This window comes from Camelus bactrianus, chromosome 7 (genome assembly GCF_048773025.1).
Source record: "Camelus bactrianus isolate YW-2024 breed Bactrian camel chromosome 7, ASM4877302v1, whole genome shotgun sequence".
In the NCBI taxonomy this organism is placed as follows: Eukaryota; Metazoa; Chordata; class Mammalia; order Artiodactyla; family Camelidae; genus Camelus; species Camelus bactrianus.
This window is the reverse complement of record NC_133545.1, coordinates 38,941,336-38,960,413: the sequence shown is the minus strand read 5'-3', so window position 1 is coordinate 38,960,413 and position 19,078 is coordinate 38,941,336. Positions and strand designations below refer to the sequence as shown.

General features: G+C 34.1%; 1 protein-coding gene across 20 annotated transcripts in view; it reads left to right on the top strand.

Annotated features, from left to right (window-relative positions):
- BBS9 (Bardet-Biedl syndrome 9) overlaps positions 1 to 19,078 on the top strand; it is a 462,928-nt gene that overhangs the window by 24,022 nt on the left and 419,828 nt on the right. For all 20 annotated transcript variants that reach the window (XR_012508126.1, XR_012508125.1, XR_012508123.1 and 17 more), the window contains one exon: positions 2,582 to 2,695. Coding sequence is in view for 12 of the 20 variants with exons in the window: in XM_074367248.1 (XP_074223349.1) it covers positions 2,582 to 2,695 (114 nt within the window). In the remaining 8 variants the exon portion in view is untranslated. The remainder of the gene's footprint in view (positions 1 to 2,581; positions 2,696 to 19,078) is intronic.

Genomic DNA, 19,078 nt, shown 5'->3' with positions numbered 1-19,078 from the left:
AATATAAAGAAACAGTAGAGTCTTGCTGACCTGAAGTTAGCCTGTCTTATACTCTGGTAAAGGAAAAGCATCACATGGCGTCTCATTCCTTTCGGATGGACTTCGGTTTCTGAGTAAATGGTTGCAGATGTGGGAGCTTAAGCTATCCTGATTATGTTCTTTTAAATATTCTTTTCCAAAAATTGTGTACTTCTTAACAAGCATTTACTAAGCATTTGACGTATTTATAGAATTTTGATATTTGCAGTGAGAGGGCAAAAAGATGTGGCTGTTTACTTTTGACAAGCTTTTATAATCTAATTTGGTTATTTAATACAATGAACCTTTTAACCTACTCTGTAATATCTTTTATTTCATTTAACATCATTAGATGTCTCAGCAGTTATATAAAATAGCACCAAATCCTGTTTTCAAGGTGACCTTTGATTTTTCCAGAGAATTTTTTTTGTTTAAATCAAATTATGTTTAAATAAGGCCAGAAACCTTATAAAATTATAAATTTTACTTTATAATTGATGGAACTTTATATTAACTTTAGCTACATGGAGACTATAATTATAGATATACATTTACTGTATTGAGTCTATATATCCAAGGGCAAAGGAAACCTATGTAATTTTGATCTGATGTCATTCATGCTTTTCTAGAAGAAAAAGTGGTGTTTTTAGATTTTCAAATACTACCTTTATTCCAAGGTTAGCACTGAAGGAAAATAAATTGTTTTTTGTTCTCCATAGTCGCACTATTATATTTTAAAGTCCTTTCACCTGAAATTTAAAAATTTATCAATGCATTTGGTACTTTTTCAGAAGATAAATCCTAGTGTCATTTTATGCAAATTTGTTTAAATATTGACTAACTTTTTGGCTAACAGGCAAGAGTAAATGCATTCCTTACTCAGAGAGGTCCATCTGGTTTTAGGTGCAGAATGAAATTTGGAATTTCTGTAGGGACAAACCAAAAGTTTCTCAGAACTTCTTTTTTTGTTTGTTTGTTTTTTTAAAGGCTAGAACTATCCATCCTTAGGTCAATGCTGTGAGTTAGGTATTTAGTTAGAGTTTTGTTTTTTTTTTTTTTTCCCATGTGGCTGGTATGTATGTGATAAGCCCCAGTTTCTCTGGGCCTTACTGATTTTACTACCATTTGGATTCCAGAAAGCTTTCATCTCCTATCAGTGTTAGCTGGCATATTTGAGTCTTTCTCTTTATTTTTTATTCTATTGGTGTGTGAAGTCTGTTATTATTTTCAGGGGCAAAGATCTGAGTAGAAGTGATTTTCCTCCAGGAAATCATCCCCTGTTAATTTTTTCCCTTTCAACCCTTTACCTTTCAAATGAGGAAGAGAAGGCCAGGGTGAGAAAGGTAGAGGTGGGAATAACATATTCTTGATGCTGCATTTTTCTTTTTTGAAATTGTCATTGGCTTACCAGGTTCCCTGAAAGTTGTTAAAGGATGGACAACCAGGCACCAGGATATATAGTGCTGATTCTAAAGGCCTAGTTTGAGTATTGTGTTCTTTATCAGCTGTGTGATTTTAGGGGAAATTTATTGAATTTTTTTGAACTTAAGGTGTCTAAAATGGAAGTAGAAATATTTCTGTTCTTACAACCTCAGTGCACATCGGTAAATAAACGATCATGTATAAATATGTATGTACATATGCATATATAAAAACATATATACTTAGGTTTTTAATGATCTAATATTATCCAATTTGGGGACTATTTCATTTGCTTTATGATATTTTAAGCTTTTCTTTAACTGTTGCATTTTTTAATGAATGATAAACATGCTTCTTAATGAAAAAAATTGCATTAGGAATCATTTTTCTTTCCAACACTTCTTATTATCATAATGTTCTTGCCTGGTCACTGGTATATAGCTCTAACTGTACGAACTCTAGAAAGCCTAACAATTAGAGAGTGAAATACAGATAAAGAGTCTTTTCTCATTTGGAAAGAACTAGAAAGTGGTTGTAGCACGTATGATCTATTAAATGCAGGGCAAGTATTTTTCTTTGCTGAAGGAGATTCTTCTTGGCAGACTTCAGAGAAAACATATTGTTCTATTTACCTGCTGAGGAAAGCTTTAGAAGATCTCTCTATTAAATTAGAATATAATGTATTAGAGGGTGGAATATTTTGAGAGTTGTGACAGAAAATTGAATTGCTTGAAAGTATGCAGAATTTTTTTCTTAGACACTTTGAGTCATGTTTTTGCTCTGTCATTGTTATAAGTGCAGGAAGCTTGACCTCATTTATTTCAGAACTGAAACTGGAGGGTTTTGTTGTTATTTAAATAATTATACTTTGCTCAGACAGAATAGAAATAGATAATAAAATGTCACCCAGGGTAGTTTTTCATCTAATGGTATAATCTAGCTGAGACTTAAATTGTTTTAACTGTGCTAGCATTCTATGTCATCAGTATGCTAATTGTTCATAATACATAATGTTTTAGAGCTTTGTCATTTTAAATTTCATTGAAATTGAGTTACTTGGAATTGGTTTAGAGGATGAGAAGATATTAATATTTTTCAGTGTAAAAAAATACAAAGCAGTCCTTTTATTTCTTCTCCGTAGGAACTTTGGGTAATGTGGAACATGGGAACCAATATCAGATCAAATTGATGTATGAACATAATCTTCAGCGAACAGCCTGCAATATGACTTATGGACCATTTGGTGGTGTAAAAGGTAATTTGCATTTAATCATAAGTGTGCTATTACAAGGTCCAGATTTAGAATATTTGGTCATATGAAAATGGAGGATTGCGTGGTATGAATCTCAGAGAGAGTTAAACATATTTTTGAAAATTTTATATTCAAATACTTGAACAAAGTAATAAAAAAGAAAACTTTAAACATTGAATGTGTTTGATTTTCATATAACCAACACTTTTATGTGGTCTATAGAGATATTTCTAAAACTGCCTTTTCTCCAGATTTTGTCTTTTATGCATGAGCTGACTGAAATTGAGCTTGTTTGTGTGTGTGGTGGAATGTGTGTCTGTTTCTCTCGGTGGAAGAAGGGATTGATCTCTTCACTTATAAGGGGTCCCTGCTCTTCTTGCTGTAGGCAAGGTTAAGCTATGGACCTTTGTCTCCACTTCAACCACCTCCATGGCCACTGTACAGGGTTGTGCAGATTGTTTCGGCACCAGAGCACCTGGAACAGGGGCATGTGGAGACTGAAATGCAGACCTGATCTTGCTCGTTAAGCCATGTGCCCTGGCCTGGAATAATCCTCCCTAGAGGAACAATGCCTTTTCTAAATTTCACAAAGTACTGTCTCAGTGAGGCTGAGTTCCTCTCACCTTGGGGGTATCTTTTCCTAATTAGCACAAAGGCTACCTGTAAGCATGCTCCCCCTAGTCCCAGAACTTGAGTTACTAGGTCTAGGTGCTTGCTTGTGTAAACTGCTGCTGTTGGTGTGGGAAGATTGTTTATGGTCCCACTCCCCTCGCTTCACCATGACAGGGTGATAGAGGAGCTGCTGGTGCTGGAGTGAGAAAGGAAGCCAAGTGGTGACACTTACCTCTGTGGTTTTGTTTCTGAGTGTGTGCATGTGGCACCTGCTGAACATGTAACTAGGGATTTTATATTTGAGCTCTCTTTGGGCTCAAGTTTATGAGTTTATTGTTTAACTGTTGTGTTAATAAAAAGTAGACTACCTATATTAGATTTTTCTTTAGTGATGTGAAAAAAATGACTTTATTTTAGAATTATCCTTTAATTATGTGAACTCAGCTTTTTCATAGATAGAGGTAAAGGCAAGGAATAGATGATTTTGAGCATACCAATTAGCAGTCAAGAATATTTTGGGTGGTGATGTACAAATAAATGTTTTGTGTAATTAAAATTATATGAAACAAAATACTTGGCTGGATTGCTGTATTGCTTAACTTGAGTAACAGGACTGTTTGGATTATTTGAAGAATATGGGAGATGTCCAGAGTTAGATGAAAAGAGGAGAGAAAGAGGTAAAATTTGATGAGAGACTAACTTCTATTTGTGAGGTGTCCCTTCCCAAAAAGGTGTTGAAACTGGTTTTCACTGTCCTTTAAAAAAATGTCTGACATGACCAGGGAACCTAGGTCTTCCTTGTTTAATTAACTGTTTTAAATTTTCTTACCCCTACTAAATCTCCAAAAGAATGCTCTGCTAAATTCTGTACATCTGGAGTCAAAAAAATTGTGTGAGAAAAATTGCTTTGGCTAAATGAAAGTAAGTTTTAATTTTTTTGTTAGCATCAAGACAATTATTTATTAATTTATTTTTTAAAAGACAATTCTTTAGATCACACGTCAAATGCTATCTTACACTGATTGCACTCTATTTTTAATATCAGATCAAGTTAATTCAATTAAAATAAAGTTTTAAATAAATCAAATAAAAAGCAGTTCCTTACTTTTGTGTGACATTTTTGCTAGCTTTACTAATGAACTTCCAAAGTAATGATAGTTGCTACTAGTTTTGAAAAGAATAGATAACCTTGTACTTACATGATATCTTCTCTTAGTTCTTAAATTATGCCTTACATTTAAAAAGAATCTTTTGAAATGGATGGAAGACCTAAATAGAAATTTCTCCAGTGAAGATATATAGATGGCCAATAGACACATGAAAAGATGCTCAATATCGCTAATTATCAGAGAGATGCAAATCAAAACTACAGTGAAGTATCACCTCACACCAGCCAGAATGGCCATCATTAAAAAGTCCACAAATGATAAATTTGAGAGGGTGTGGAGAAGAGGGAACCCTCCTACACTGTTGGTGGGAATGTAAATTGGTGCAGCCACTGTGGAAAATAGAATGGAGATTCCTTAAAACACTAAAAACAGACTTAACATATGATCCAGCAATCCCACTCCTGGACATATATCTGGAGGAAACTTCAATTCGAAAAGATACATGCACCGCAATGTTCATAGCAGCATTATTTACAATAGCCAAGGCATGAAAGCAATCTAAATGTCCATTGGCAGATGACTGCATAAAGAAGCTGTGGTGTATTTATACAGTGGAATACCACTCAGCCATAAAAAAGAATGAAATAATGCCATTTGCAGCCACGTGGATGGACCTACAGTACCTGCTCTAAGAATAAATAAATAAATAAACCTAATTACCTCTCCCCAAAATAAATAAATAAAAATAAATTGTACAAAAAAAAAGGTTGGACCTAGAGATTATCATACTAAATGAAGTATGTCAAACAGAGAAAGACAGATATCATATGATATCACTTATATGTGGAATCTGAAAAATGAAATGGACTTATTTACCAAATAGAAACAGACTCACAGATACAGAAAATAAGCTTCTGGTTACTGAAGGGGAAAGGCAGGGAGGGATAAATTGGAAGTTTGGGATTAGCAGGTACAAACTGGTATATATAAAATAGATAAACAACAAGTCCTACAGTATAGCACAGGGAGGTATATTCAATAGCTAGTAATAAGCTATAATGAAAAATAATGTGAAAAAGAGTAGATATATATGTATAACTGAATCACTATTCTGTACACCAGAAACTAACACAACATTGTAAATCAACTATACTTCATAAAAAAAGTACATTTTGAAAAAGTAATAAGCTATTATGACATGTCTTACTTTTCTATGGTTAAGTGGGATATTTCATAGTTTGAAATAGAAATATCTGAGTAGCAGAAGCAATTATTCTGTTTCATGAGTTTGAAACACTTACTTAATATTATTGAGATATCTATATGAAAACATGAAAAAGTAATGGAGTGGTAAGTTAGTAAAAATTAGCCATTTTGGGGGCTGCCAGAGGGAATGGGTAGTTTCTGCTAATTGGTACAATGTTTCTGGGATGATGAAAATGATCTAAAATTGGATTATGGTGATGATTGCACAGTTCTATAAATACGCTAAAAACTATTGAGTTGTATACTTTTTTTAAAAACATTTTTTATTGATTTATAATCATTTTACAATGAGTTGTATACTTTTTAAGGGGTGGTAAGTAAATTATATCTTAATGATAAAACTGTTAAAAAATTAGCTGCGGAATGAAACCTGATGCTAGAGAGGTGATGGTACAGACTGTACAACCTACATTGCTTGTGGCCATGTAAAATGATACAATACTCTTATAAAGCAGATTGGCTATTAAGAACCATGAAAATGCTCTTGAATGCTGATATGTGGTTTATGGGAATGTATATCAGGAAATGATCCAACATGTGGAAAAGTCACATCAAGTTTAGTTATTTCCTTCCTCTTTCTGCCTTCCTTTCCTTCCTTTTGTATATACATATATGTATTTATTTGTAATATAGAAAAACTAGAAGTGATCCTAATGAGTAACAGAGGCGAATGACTAAGTTTTGATGCGTAGATTCTGTGGGTTATTATGAAGCTATTAAGTTTGGTTTGCTGAAATGAACACTTTTGAACATAAATCTTTGTCCATGTTTCTGATTGTTTCCTTAGGATAGAATGCAGAAGTAGAGTTATTGAGTCAGAAGGTTATAAAATACTTTTTTCTTAATCTGAAAGCACCCCTGCCACTGTATAAATAAAGTGTAAAAAGTATAGAACTTAGGAAGAAAAAAGTAAAAGTCACCCCAAGAAATGAACGTTTCAAAAGAAAGTCCCTTTTCTAAGCCTTATGTCACTAGTGTGTGTCTGATGTGCACCTTTCCAGAAGAGAGCGGGTCAGTCTTTTTTTTTAATTTGAAAATGTCCATAGACTTGATCTGAGTTTAAAAAAGGAAATTTAAAAATTACCTTCTTCTGTATTTAAGATGCCTTCTTGTAAAATTATGAAGTTGGGTAATCATGTTACTAGTCCTCAAGAAAGGAAGCAAGCAAAAAGAAAACCTAGCAGCATTTTAAAACAAATGTGTTTAAAGTACAGGAAGGCAGAGGGAGTTTCTTTGGGATGGATAGCAGAATGAACTACCACTAGATGGCAGTCCTCTACAACCTTGGGCTTTAGTTGATTCTGCCTTTGAGTAAGGTATTGTAAGGAATTACTTAACGGAGGAATTTTTATCCCAAGTAATACTTTGCCTTTTACTAAAAATTATTCTAACTTCTTAAAACTGCAGAAAGGCAATGGAATGGTTCTTGCTAAATTAATTATTATAGGTAACATCTCAGAATATAATGTAAAAATGCTTTTTACCTATGCTTCTCAAATTTTAATTTGCATTTGAATCATGAGATCATGATAAAAATGCAGGTTCTAACTCTTTGAGTCTGGAATTGGACTGAGAGCTTGGATTTCTGATGGTCTTCCAGGCGATGCCATGTCGCAGAGATCTATAGGTTTGCTGCCACCTTGCATCTACTGAGTTCTTATTCTGTACCAGGCAATGTTATAAGTGCTTTACAGGTTGAGTAACTTAAGAAATACTTAGTGAACGGTAGAGGAGGGATTCCAACCCAGGCTCTCTGCTTCTAGAATCTTGTGGTGGTAACCATACTAAACTGAGCTATCTGGGCTGTGAGTAAATTTACCTTCTTCCTAATTCAGGAGAAAACTTTTCTATCAGAAGGATGTATACGTGGTTTGGCTAAATTTAGTGTATAACTTTGATTCTTCATAGATGATGGAAAACATGTTGGATAATTTTGGGTCAGATATTTGCTTTTCAATTTCATTTTTTTTTTGTTGATGCTTTGATTAGTAAGAAGAGTACCCCCTAAAAATAATCATAGAGATTATATGTGGGTGGGTAATGTATTATTTGGAATTAGCAAAGGAGTAATTACTATTTTTTCTAAACTTTTTTTGTTTGCTTGCTTATGTTAAGAAAATCTTTCAAAAACACCTTTTATACATTTGCAAACACTCAAAGGTGCATTCATTTGATGCAGTAAGTTTTAGTTTTACCTCAAACTACGTGCACGCAATGTTTATCAATGAGAAAGAAGTGATAAAGAAATAGGAAATCTAGTTTTATGAACTAGTTGAAGAATATTTCCCTAATATCTTTCATTATTCAAACTACTACCTACCATTCCAGAATTTAAATTATTATTCTTTCTATGTTATACTTTTAGGGGGAAATGACTGAAATGTGCAGTATTAGTGGCTATATTGGGCTTTCTTTTTTCTTTCACAGAGGAGTGTGGAAGACGTGTTTGAAGTTAAAAATGTTAATAGTTTCTTTGATTTAAATGTAAGCTGCTTTTATGAAGGAACATGTGACTCTGGGTTTTTATAAAAATGATACTTTATCTTTGCTTTTTATACTGTTGACAAATTAATGCTTGCAAAACTTAGTGAGTGGTATAAGCATGGACAATCAAATTATAGTTTGGAAATATGCTAAATCAGTTTTTTTCTTTAACATTTTTTATTGATTTATAATCATTTTACAATGTTGTGTCAAATTCCAGTGTAGAGCAAAATTTTTCAGTTATACATGAAAATATATATATTCATTGTCACATTTTTTTTCTCTGTGAGCTACTGTAAGATCTTGTGTATATTTCCCTGTACTAAATCAGTTTTGAAAAGGTGGATTTGAACTGATTTAAAAATATGTTACTAAAATTGGTGTTATTTATTTTGTTTGGTAATTTGAACTCTACTTGTTTTTGAAAAAAGGAACAAATGCCAGATTTTCCTCTGCTTTTATTTCCTTGTGTCACTACAACTTCTAGTTGTTATTGACATGGTACTTTACCTAATTAAGATAAGCTTGCCATTTTATTTAATTTAATTAATTAATTTCTTTTCTTTTCTTTTTTTTAGAAAATTATGAAATATATTTTGTCTAAATGTTATTTTTAAACATTTTTTATTGAGTTATAGTCATTTTACAATGTTGTGTCAAATACCAGTGTAGAGCAAAATTTTTCAGTTATATATGAACCTACGTATATTAATTGTCACATATCTTTTGCTGTGAGCTACCATAAGGTCTTGTATATATTTCCCTGTGGTATACAGTGTAATCTTGTTTATCTATTCTGTACTTGCCTGTCAGTATATACAGATTTTGAACTCCCAGTCTGTCCCTTCCCACCCTTAATTAATTTATTTTCAATTGAAATATAGTCAGTTATAATGTGTCAATTTCTGGTGTACAGCATAATGTTTCAGTCATACATATACATATATATTTGTTTTCATATTCTTTTTCATTATAGGTTATTACAAAGTATTGAATATTGTTCCTGGTACTATACAGAATAAATTTGGTTTTTAATCTATGTTATATAGAGTAGTTAGTATTTGCACATGTCAAACTCCCAACTTATCCCTTCCCCTCCCCTTTTCTCCTGATAACCATAAGTTTGCTTACTATGTCTGAGTCTGTTTCTGTTTTGTAAATATGTTCATGAGTGGCTTCTTTTTTTTTTTTTTTTTTTTTTTTTTAGTTAATCTTGCCATTTTCAAATAGTGTTTGGAAAAGGACAGCATTTATGTTTACTAACAGAAAGCCAGTAGTTAAGTGAAGAAAGAATGTTATTGTTTTAAGGTCAACAACTGCATTAAAAAAAAGAATTAGCATACTTTGGTAGGATTACCTGAAAACAATGACAACAACAACAAAAAATCCCCCAAACCCCAACTGTATATACTTAGATTGGTAAAATATGATACTTTATATGGTCTACGTCATGTATCTTGCTACTGTCAAGATAAATTTGAGGTAGAATTTCCTTCACTCATAATGTGACTTAGAGACTCCATAGTTATATCCTCAGTTACCCAAAATATGTCCTGTAGGGCTGAGGCAGGTTGATGAACCTTATAATGTATAGAGATCTTTCAAGTGTGTGACATGGACACTGGGAAGAAATAGTTGAAGATGTTTGGGAACTTTCAAGAACTAGAGCAAGTGTGGTGTTAGTTGCATCATCTCTCTGTCCATCCATCCATCCATCCATCCATTCAGTGCACATTTATTGAGTGTCTTTTGTGACCAGACACTGTACTAGTTTCTCAGAGTAGAATGATTATGAATAAAAAACAGTTTATGTTCTCAAGCAGCTCACAACCTAGAGGGCAATAAAGACTAAGAATTAACTGTAGTATAATGTGGTGAGTTGAAATGGAGATAGATATGTACAAAGTTATGCTGAGGATAAAGCAACTCAGGCTATGTAAGTGTGTGTGTGTGCGCGCGCGCGCGCACGTGCGTATGTGTGTGAGGGGAGGGGAGGAAATGAGGGTGGGGCAAAGTGCTGTTACTTTTTAAATTCCAGCTCTTTATTTTTATGCATTTTAATCTGGAGGTTACTAACCCCAGTTTCCTATAAATGAATAGTTGTATGGTCTTCAGTATAAAGCTTTCATTGCCTGTAGAATAAGCCATTCAAATTCCTTCTAGGGTAGTTTGTTCCTCTGAGAAGATTATTTTTCAGGCTTTGGAGCACTTTAAAAAATTACTTTGTTGTAAAAAATCTTGGTATTTTCAGGTTCCTCAATTAATTTTCTTACCTATAGTTTAAAGCCCCTAGTAAGGCAAAATTATGTCCTCTAGCTACCAGCTGATCTTTAATGGAGAAGAATATATTACTGTATGAATAGATAGAGTACTATGACTATATTTGTTGAGAGTGACAAATTTAAGGGTAGAGATAGGAAGATGAACTAACACAAGAGATTAAGAGACATATAAATGGAGAGACAGGAGAACATGGTGTCATGGAAAGAGAGGAAAGAAAGTTTTAAGAGGTAGGAAAGGACTCAGTAGTGTTAGAGCTTAAACAGCTGGAGTATTGAAAAGAAAGTATTGGATTTTGCCATTTGGATGTCATTGGTGATCATAGGGAGGACAGTTTTAACAGAAGGATAGGAGCATTGGTCCCAGAATGAGGAATCCATACAGAAGAAGTGGAATCCCAGTGGAAAACTGTTTTATGAAGAGGTTTGGCCATGAAGGGTAAGAGAAAAATAAGGCCCTAGCTGGAGGTGAAAAGGTTTCATAAGGAGGGAGAAATCTTTGAGGACATGGGATAAAATCTTTATTTATTTGTTTGTTTGTTTGTTTGTTTGTTTATTTATTTATTTATTTATTTATTTTTAATGGAGGGACTGGGTATTGAACCCAGGACCTTGTGCTTACTAACCACTGAGCTATTTCCCTTTTCCATGAAATCTTGATCCAATAAAGAGAATGCCTTCCATGATATTTTGTTGAAAAAATTAACTTGAGTACATTTTTATTTGAAAATTACACTGGATTATGATGAGCCAGTTGTGTTTTAAAAATCTTTTCTCATTACATAATTTGTGCTTTTTAGTCATGTAAAATTGCTATGTCTTCATAATGAAGTATAGTTTATGGAAAAAAGTTTCTTTGCAATAGGATTATCACCACCATCTGGTTCTTTCGTCAATTTTTTACCTTCTCCAACATCTTGGCTCTCATTTTTTTCCTCTTCCATTTATTCTATCTATCTAATCATCTATCTATTTATAATTTTACCGTGGTAATAACAATTAGCATGAAATCTACTTTTTTAAAACAGATTTTTAAAAATTGAGGTATAATTGATATAGAATTGATTATATCAGCTTCATGTGTACAACAGAATGTTCTGATATTTGTATCTCTTACAGATTTAAAAGCATACAATACAGTATTATTATCTATAGTCTGCTCTAATTTTAAAAATTAATTTTCTTGATCATAAACTTTGTTGTACACGGGGATATTTATATTTTGAGCTAACCTCAAACAATCGACAGCTCAAGACTTGAAGAAATGTTACCATCAAAACCCCAAAACTCCCAATTTCTGCTTTTCCATTGGGCTTGTTTCTTTTCTCTTTTCAACCTTACCTTTGCTACAACTGAGGATTCTTTTGATTGCAGTTGATAGTGGCTTAAGAAAGAGTAAGAAATCTACTGGTTTTTCATAATCTGGACCTTCAGATCTGGTTTCTCTCTTTTCATCTCTTGCTTCCATTTCCTTGGACAAGTTGTTTCCTCCTGGTTACAAGATGGCTATAGCAGCTCTAAATCTTACTTTTCAAATTCTAGTCCATATGAAAAAATGCCTGCTTACCTCCAGAAGGCTCAACAAAGTTCTCTTTCCAACTCAGTGGCTCTGGTTCGACCATCTCTGAACTGTCACTGTCACTGTTACCAGAGGAATGTGATTAGACTTGGCCCAGAGTTACTTGTGCTGGAGGTATGGTCAATTCTCCTTTTACCACTAAAACTGAAAATGGGGGAGTTGGGCCTTTGGGGGAATATCAGTGAATAATTAACTGGTGAGTTTGAGGATTTGGGGGCTGATCAAGGAAAAAGACGTGACTATGAGATGGCAGTAGCATCTCATAGATGATACTTTGACAAGATTTCATGTGAGGGGAAGTCTCTCACAGCAGGAGATCTTCCAGAGACAGTGACACAGGACTACCACCCAAAGTGGGAGAGGGCAAGGAACAAGCATCTAGGTGATGTTGCTCAGATGCAAGATGGTGAGTCTGTCAGGGAGCTGTGAAAGGCAGCCATGACTTGGAGTCTTTTATAGCCCCAGAATTTGTCTTATCTATGGCTAGCAGATGTTAGGTGCAGTTTTGCAGGGTATGCAAAGCAGGCATACTCTTAATGGCTAAATATATGCTAATTTGGGCTATATGTAAAGCAATTGGAGGTGTGAAAATTTGAGTTTGGCATCTGTGGGCTTTGAGTTCACTGTCAGCCTGCTGTGAAGAAGTAAACAATGTGGTATGCCTTTCCTTTAAAATGGCAAAAAAATTTCATTCAGTGATTTGAAACCTATGCACGTTTTATATTCTGGGAAAGCCCTCTTGAGCTGCACATAGGGTGTGCCCAGTCACAGCTAAGGATCTCTGGTAACAGTGTCTGCAAGTGGATGGGGAGTACCCTGTATCAGTACTCTAGGACTGATGGGAAGCATGTATGACAGCACTTCTGACAGTTATCAATGCCTCCTGCTGATTCTTGGTTTTCTTCATCCGTCTTTTGTATGTTGTCTTCCCCCTCCATCTCTCCCTGCCTTCTTTCTATAGTGTATTTGTGGCCAGGCCAGTCTCTTCTTATCCTGTTCAAGTGTAGCCTGGTCAACTCTGTCTGGGCCAGTTTGCTTTTTATGATGCTGGTGAATTTTCCTTGCCTTCACTCCCACCCAGTCAGAGATGAGTTTGTTTTCCTTTCTGACACACTATTTTGAGGCTGGATGTTGCTTGGTGTCTCTGCCTGTCACTTGTCTGTGGGGGCAGTGGGGATGGGAGTGGGGTGGGGGAGGGCGTGTCTGCGGCCGTGGCAGATTAATTTGCATATGGACAATCTGGCCTAGCTCTGTCTTTTGTGGTTTTGCTAATTGTTTTGAATCGCTATTCACTCCACCTGGATGGTCTGTAACTTGTTATCTTGGAAGATGGGGAGGGTATTCTCAAGATTTTGGATCTTTTCTGTGATGACTTCCCCCCACCCTGCTCCTCTTCCTTCTGCCCTTGACTTTTCTTGGCCCCTTGTGGATGTGTGTGAGGCTCCTCTAGCCCATCTTCCACTCCCCATACTTATCATCATTGCTGGAGATATTTGTTGTGGCTGCTATTTTTATTTCTGTTTTTCTTTTGGCAGAGAAACATCAGCATGGTAAAAAAATTTTTTTTTGTCTGATAGAAAAGGAAATGTGGTAAAGGTAAAGGTAGAGCTTTAGTTATCCTGGGCATTTCTATTTCTCTAGACTGTCTACATCCCCTCTGGATCTGACTTCCCCTAAATTTGAGAGTTATAGTAAGGTTTTCAGAATTTTGTTTATTCACACTCTTTCCACCCCCTCCTCCTTATGTGGAGTGGATTTAGCACTTTCACAAAATGCACTTAGTCTAGTCCTAGAGATTCTTAGAAACATCTATGTTTCTTGATGGTCACCATTTTTCAAAGGTTATGGCATTATATTGTGTTCTTTTGTTCCACTGCTGCTGGTGTATGTTTACTATTCTTTTTTCTTTTATCATTTAATTATTTATTTGTTTGTTTAGCCCATAATGTTATATTTTTGACAGGGTTTTTTGAAAGTAGTCCCTTGACTGCCAGATTTTTGTTGTTGTTGTTGTTGCCATGACTGCCAGATTTGAAGAACGGATGTTTATCATAAAAATTCTTGTGGATTCTACAGTTCAGTTGTTTGGATGATTCTGGTAGACTCCTGAACAATCTTTTATTTTGTTTTTATTATATGAGCTATTTATTTAGTAAAGAATAATTTCTTTGTACTTGATGTGAGTGTCTTTTTGCCAGATTGCTCTTGGCTTTTAAATTGTATGTGTGTGTGTGTGTGTGTGTGTGTGTGTGTGTGTATCGTGTGTAATGCTGCCTCACTGGCATATTGAGAAATAATCTGAGCCAAAGTGAATCCCAGAGGCCTAAGTAATCATCCCCCACTTTTACCACTATGGGTGACAGGACCTACCATGACCCACACATTGTAGTGGGTATTCAACTGTGTGCGTGTATGTATGTATTTTAATGTGGTCAAATCGTTCCTTTCCTGTTGAATTTATTCTGTTTCTTCTAAGCTTAGAAAGATCTCTCCCTTGCAGAGTTTTGATGTTTCTGTCTTCTGTAGTTTGATTTTCCAGCAGGAAGTTTTATATTTCTTTATAGAGAAGACTATATGGAAAGAGCTAATTTTTATTATCTCCTATATGTTGTATTATTGCATTTAACCCTGTAGGATAGGTAACTTAATTATAATTTCCCCAACAGGGAAACAAAATCTCACAGAAGACAAGGATCTTGCTGCAAATCATACTTGGGTAGAGTGAGGCTTTGAATCCAGAACTAACTGATTCTAAAGCCTATGTTCTTTCTAATACATTACCTCTTATTTAATTGTCTTGTTAGAGAGAGGGTTTATGTGAACTATGAGAGAGAAAGGAGAGGGAGGTTTTTCGTAAGCTTAATGAGGGCAAAGGCCATGTCTTTTGTTCACCATCGGGTGTCTACTATTCTGTACAGTCCTTGGCCTGTAGTGGGCTAAATAAGTATTTGTTGAGTGAATGACCCAAAATAGCCACGTAGCTGAGCAGGGCTGATATACCATACCTGTCAGGCTTTCAAGGTTATTTTTCAGAAACAAATTTTAGCCTGATTCCCTCAATCTAGCCAACTTCTGAGTTTTGTTTTCTTCATTAACAAACACGGGTTGAACTCCCATTACAGTGCATGTGTCATGGTAGTTATTGTCTCCCATAGTGGTAAAAGTGATGGTGACCATTTGGGTCTCTGGGATTCACCTTTGCTCAAATTATTTCTCAATATGCCAGTGAGGCAGTGTTTATACAAGACAAGCTTAACAGTAGAAATAATGAGTTTTCTTGAGTTTTATTTTTATATATTATCCATCCTTATGTTATTAATATGTTTTCAGCATAAAATATAATATTCAAAATTATTGACTTCTTGTGATGATGTTCACAAATTAAAAAGTTTTTAATTTAAAAATTATTTAAATTCTTTAATATTTAGTATAAAAGATATTTCTTCACTTTAACCCTTTTACCTCTCTCCTTTCTGTGCCTTGTGAAAGCTTATTTTCCTTTAACTCTTCCAGTTCTTTTATTTTACTTTGATTTTTTTTCAGTAAAATGGAACTTCAAAAAAGTAGAATTTTTATCAAGGAAAGTTTAATGTCAGAGTGTAGACATATATGGTCATGGTATAGATTATAAAGGTCTGACAGCATAGTAGTCCCATGTTTGTGACTGAAGTGGAAAGAAAATACTATATATAAAAGGTTCAGTATGTTTGAAATATAATTGTCAGTAAAAGAGGTGAACAGATTTTACTAATAATATATATGAGCATGGTGGAATATTTTTTAAATCATTAAATGACTTCTATAAGCTTGTATGGGATTATATTGTCACATAAATAAAAATTCATGAATTCTTTGGAATAAAAAGTCCGCCAAAGAAAATAGTGAACAGAGGAATGAGTAAGTCACCTTTGCTTCATCTTGAGGCAACTCTAGATAATCAGATCCTAAGCCTTCAAATAACTTCTAATTTTCTAAACTGAAGCCTTTTACTTATCTGCCAAGGAAATGTATTAGTGGCCACATGCGGTTGCTGAGAGGCTGTGCTTCCCAAAGCTGTCTGGATTCTTTGATTGCCAACCAGAGAGTGAACTGATATGCTCAAGTAGGGTGAATAAACAGCCAGAAACAACCTTGCTTTTTTGGTGTGGAGATGTTAGTGCTAATAAAAGATTAACACTATTTTCCTTATAGGGAATCAAAGGATAATGTTTTGATAACCCTTGTCTCACCAGTGAACCATATAGCCCCTATTTTCTAATAGATATGGTTGAAATGTTGGAGAATAATGTTATGGAAGAATCCCTATGGTGTGCTGGCTTCCGTTTCTTGCCTAAGCATTTAAGTATAGGTGTTTTATAATATAGGAGAACTTCCCTCATTTGTTTTTAAGATTCTTTATGGATCCACAGTGAAAAGCCAGAAGATCAAGGGGATGATAGGATTGATTCTCATCCTGTGCTGGTTTTTCTCATATATATGGTATTCATTTATAAAATTTCTGGTCCAAGACCCATAAAACAATGTCACTTTCAAATAGTGTCTTCCTGTATATTACGTTTTATAAAACCTTTAGTTCCTGGGGGAAGGTTATAAAGAGGGTCCCCTGTAGTCTGCAAATTCTTTTCCTACATGATCATTTAAAGTCATTACTTTTCCTGAAAGGTGAGTTCTGATTCCCTCTATATACATACTATAGAAATTTAGTGGTTAAATACCTCCTTGCCTATGATGGCTAAGAAGGGGAAAGGTTAAAAAGAAAATTTGAAGTTTCTTGGTGTTTTTTGAAAAAAAAATACTTTCTTTCATGGTGGCCAAATGCCAAGGCTGGGAAAGTGTTATGGAAATGTCTGGTTGGGTCTGCCTTTGACAAGAGGATGGTTAAATATGGTAGTCTTGATGGGATTTGACAGCCATTTTTGATCTATATATATGTTTAATCATGGTCTCCTTCTTAACAGTGGAATAACTAAGCTATTAAATATTTTACTCAATTGAGAAGGAAAATGATTACCATAAAACTACTTTATTCAGATGGCACTGTGATATAAAGGGTTCCAAGAATTAAAAAAAAATCATCTACAAAACACGTTGCCGGGGGGCGGGGTATAGCTCAGTGATAGAGTGTGTGCTTAGCATGCATGAGGTCCTGGATTCAATCCCCAGTACCTCCAAATAAATAAACCTAATTACCCCCCCACAAAATTAATAAAAAAATTGTATTAAAAATATCACAATGGGAAATGAACAGTCTGCTCTCCCCTCCCTGCTCTCTTCACCTCAGTCTCTGTTGAATTAAGTTGATTCATTAATCCTTTTGCATTCTACAAGGAGACTCTTGCTTGCAGATTTAAATTCTAAAACATAGGTAGAGATATATGTTAATGCTTAATATGGAAAACAAATGTTTGTGTTGACTACTATCAAGTTAAAATTATTTTAAAAGTGCATTAGGAGTACTCTGTGTAACAGAGGATATATATATATATATATATATATATATATATATATATATATATATATAAAATAAATTTTAAATACATTATCTTTTTGATGGACATTTGCGTGGTTTCCAGTTTTTGACTAAAATGAATAAAGCTGCTATGAACATCCTTAGATAATTCTTTATGTGGACAATACTAAAATAAAAGTGTCAAACAAATGTAGAATGATTGTCACTATTAAAAAATTTTAAGGCACTTGAGCCCCCCTCTATTTAATATTAATATTTGAGGTATATTTCTGCCTAAGTTAAAAATAAGCAGGGTGTTTATACCAAATTTCCTTACAATGAAATTTGCAAGCAAAAACCTTTTAAGGAAGCAATTCTAGATTTTTGCTAAAATAAGACAGTACTATTTAATATGGAAACAATAACTGAGAACTATTCCTCAATCTAATTTGGAAAGTTATATTCATGATTTTAGGGGACTGTGAGCATAAAAATGTCTGAGTGGAAAATTAAGATTTCATATGGCTTTTTGCAGCTGGTTGATTAAGTCCTATACAGTTCATTGTCCTAAAGATGAAATTTGTACAAGGTTTTGAAAGGCAGGGGTTGTATATTAAAAGTGCTTGTTTCCAAGGTAGTACAAACTCGTTTTAACAATCTATCACTTTTCATTTACCAAAGGAAATATGTGAAAAAAAAAAAAAAGGAAAATGTTCAATGGGAACAAAATGTTGAGATGATGAAAAGCTACAAGGAAAGAAAAAAGACTTTAGAAAGACTACTAAAAAGAAACTAGCTTTTTTCCTCAACAATCTGTCTGAATTCATTTTGCTTTCATTATATATCTAGCCTGGAGGCAAAGTATGTTGAGTATTACAACAAAGAGGGTGTTATAAGGAGGACTTTTTTTTTTTCTGTAATAAAGTGTAACATATGTGTAAACCATGCAACTTTGTAACAGGAAACTTTATAATAAGGGAGGACTGTTCTTAGCTTTTCCACAATTTTAGAAGAATGAATTTTATTAGGTGTTAGACAAAGAAATTATCAACTGACTTTTATGCTGTAAGGTTGAAAGATTTGTTATGACCATTTCTAGACTTTAGCAGTGGTTTTAATGTGGGTCCTGATATATTAGGAACAGTGCCTAGTGCTATTAATATGTCTACTGTTTCTAGTTCTCTAAAGGAATATGATGTTTAACTTTTGCCTTTCAATGAAAGATTATTTAAAATCCTGTTATTCTGTGGTTTTCTCAGAAGTATTAGGCTGTTCTTGAATTGATCAACACATAATATAATTTGGGAACACAATCAATGGTTCTTTTCTTTTTGAAAGATGGTGACAAATTCTATTGAAACTTGGGAAATTGGCTCCATCATTCATCCCATACTCTTTCTTTGCTTCTCCTGCCCAACTTCCTGAAAACCATATTGTTTTGATGTTAGTGTGTAGAATAGATTATCTGTTGGGGAATCAGTGTTTATTAATTGTATTGGGATAAATGTAAATATGACAAATGATATATAGGTTAGTAGGCATTGGGCCTAATAGATTATGCAGTTAATGAAGACATTAAAACTAGGGACTTCTAATATACCTGAACCA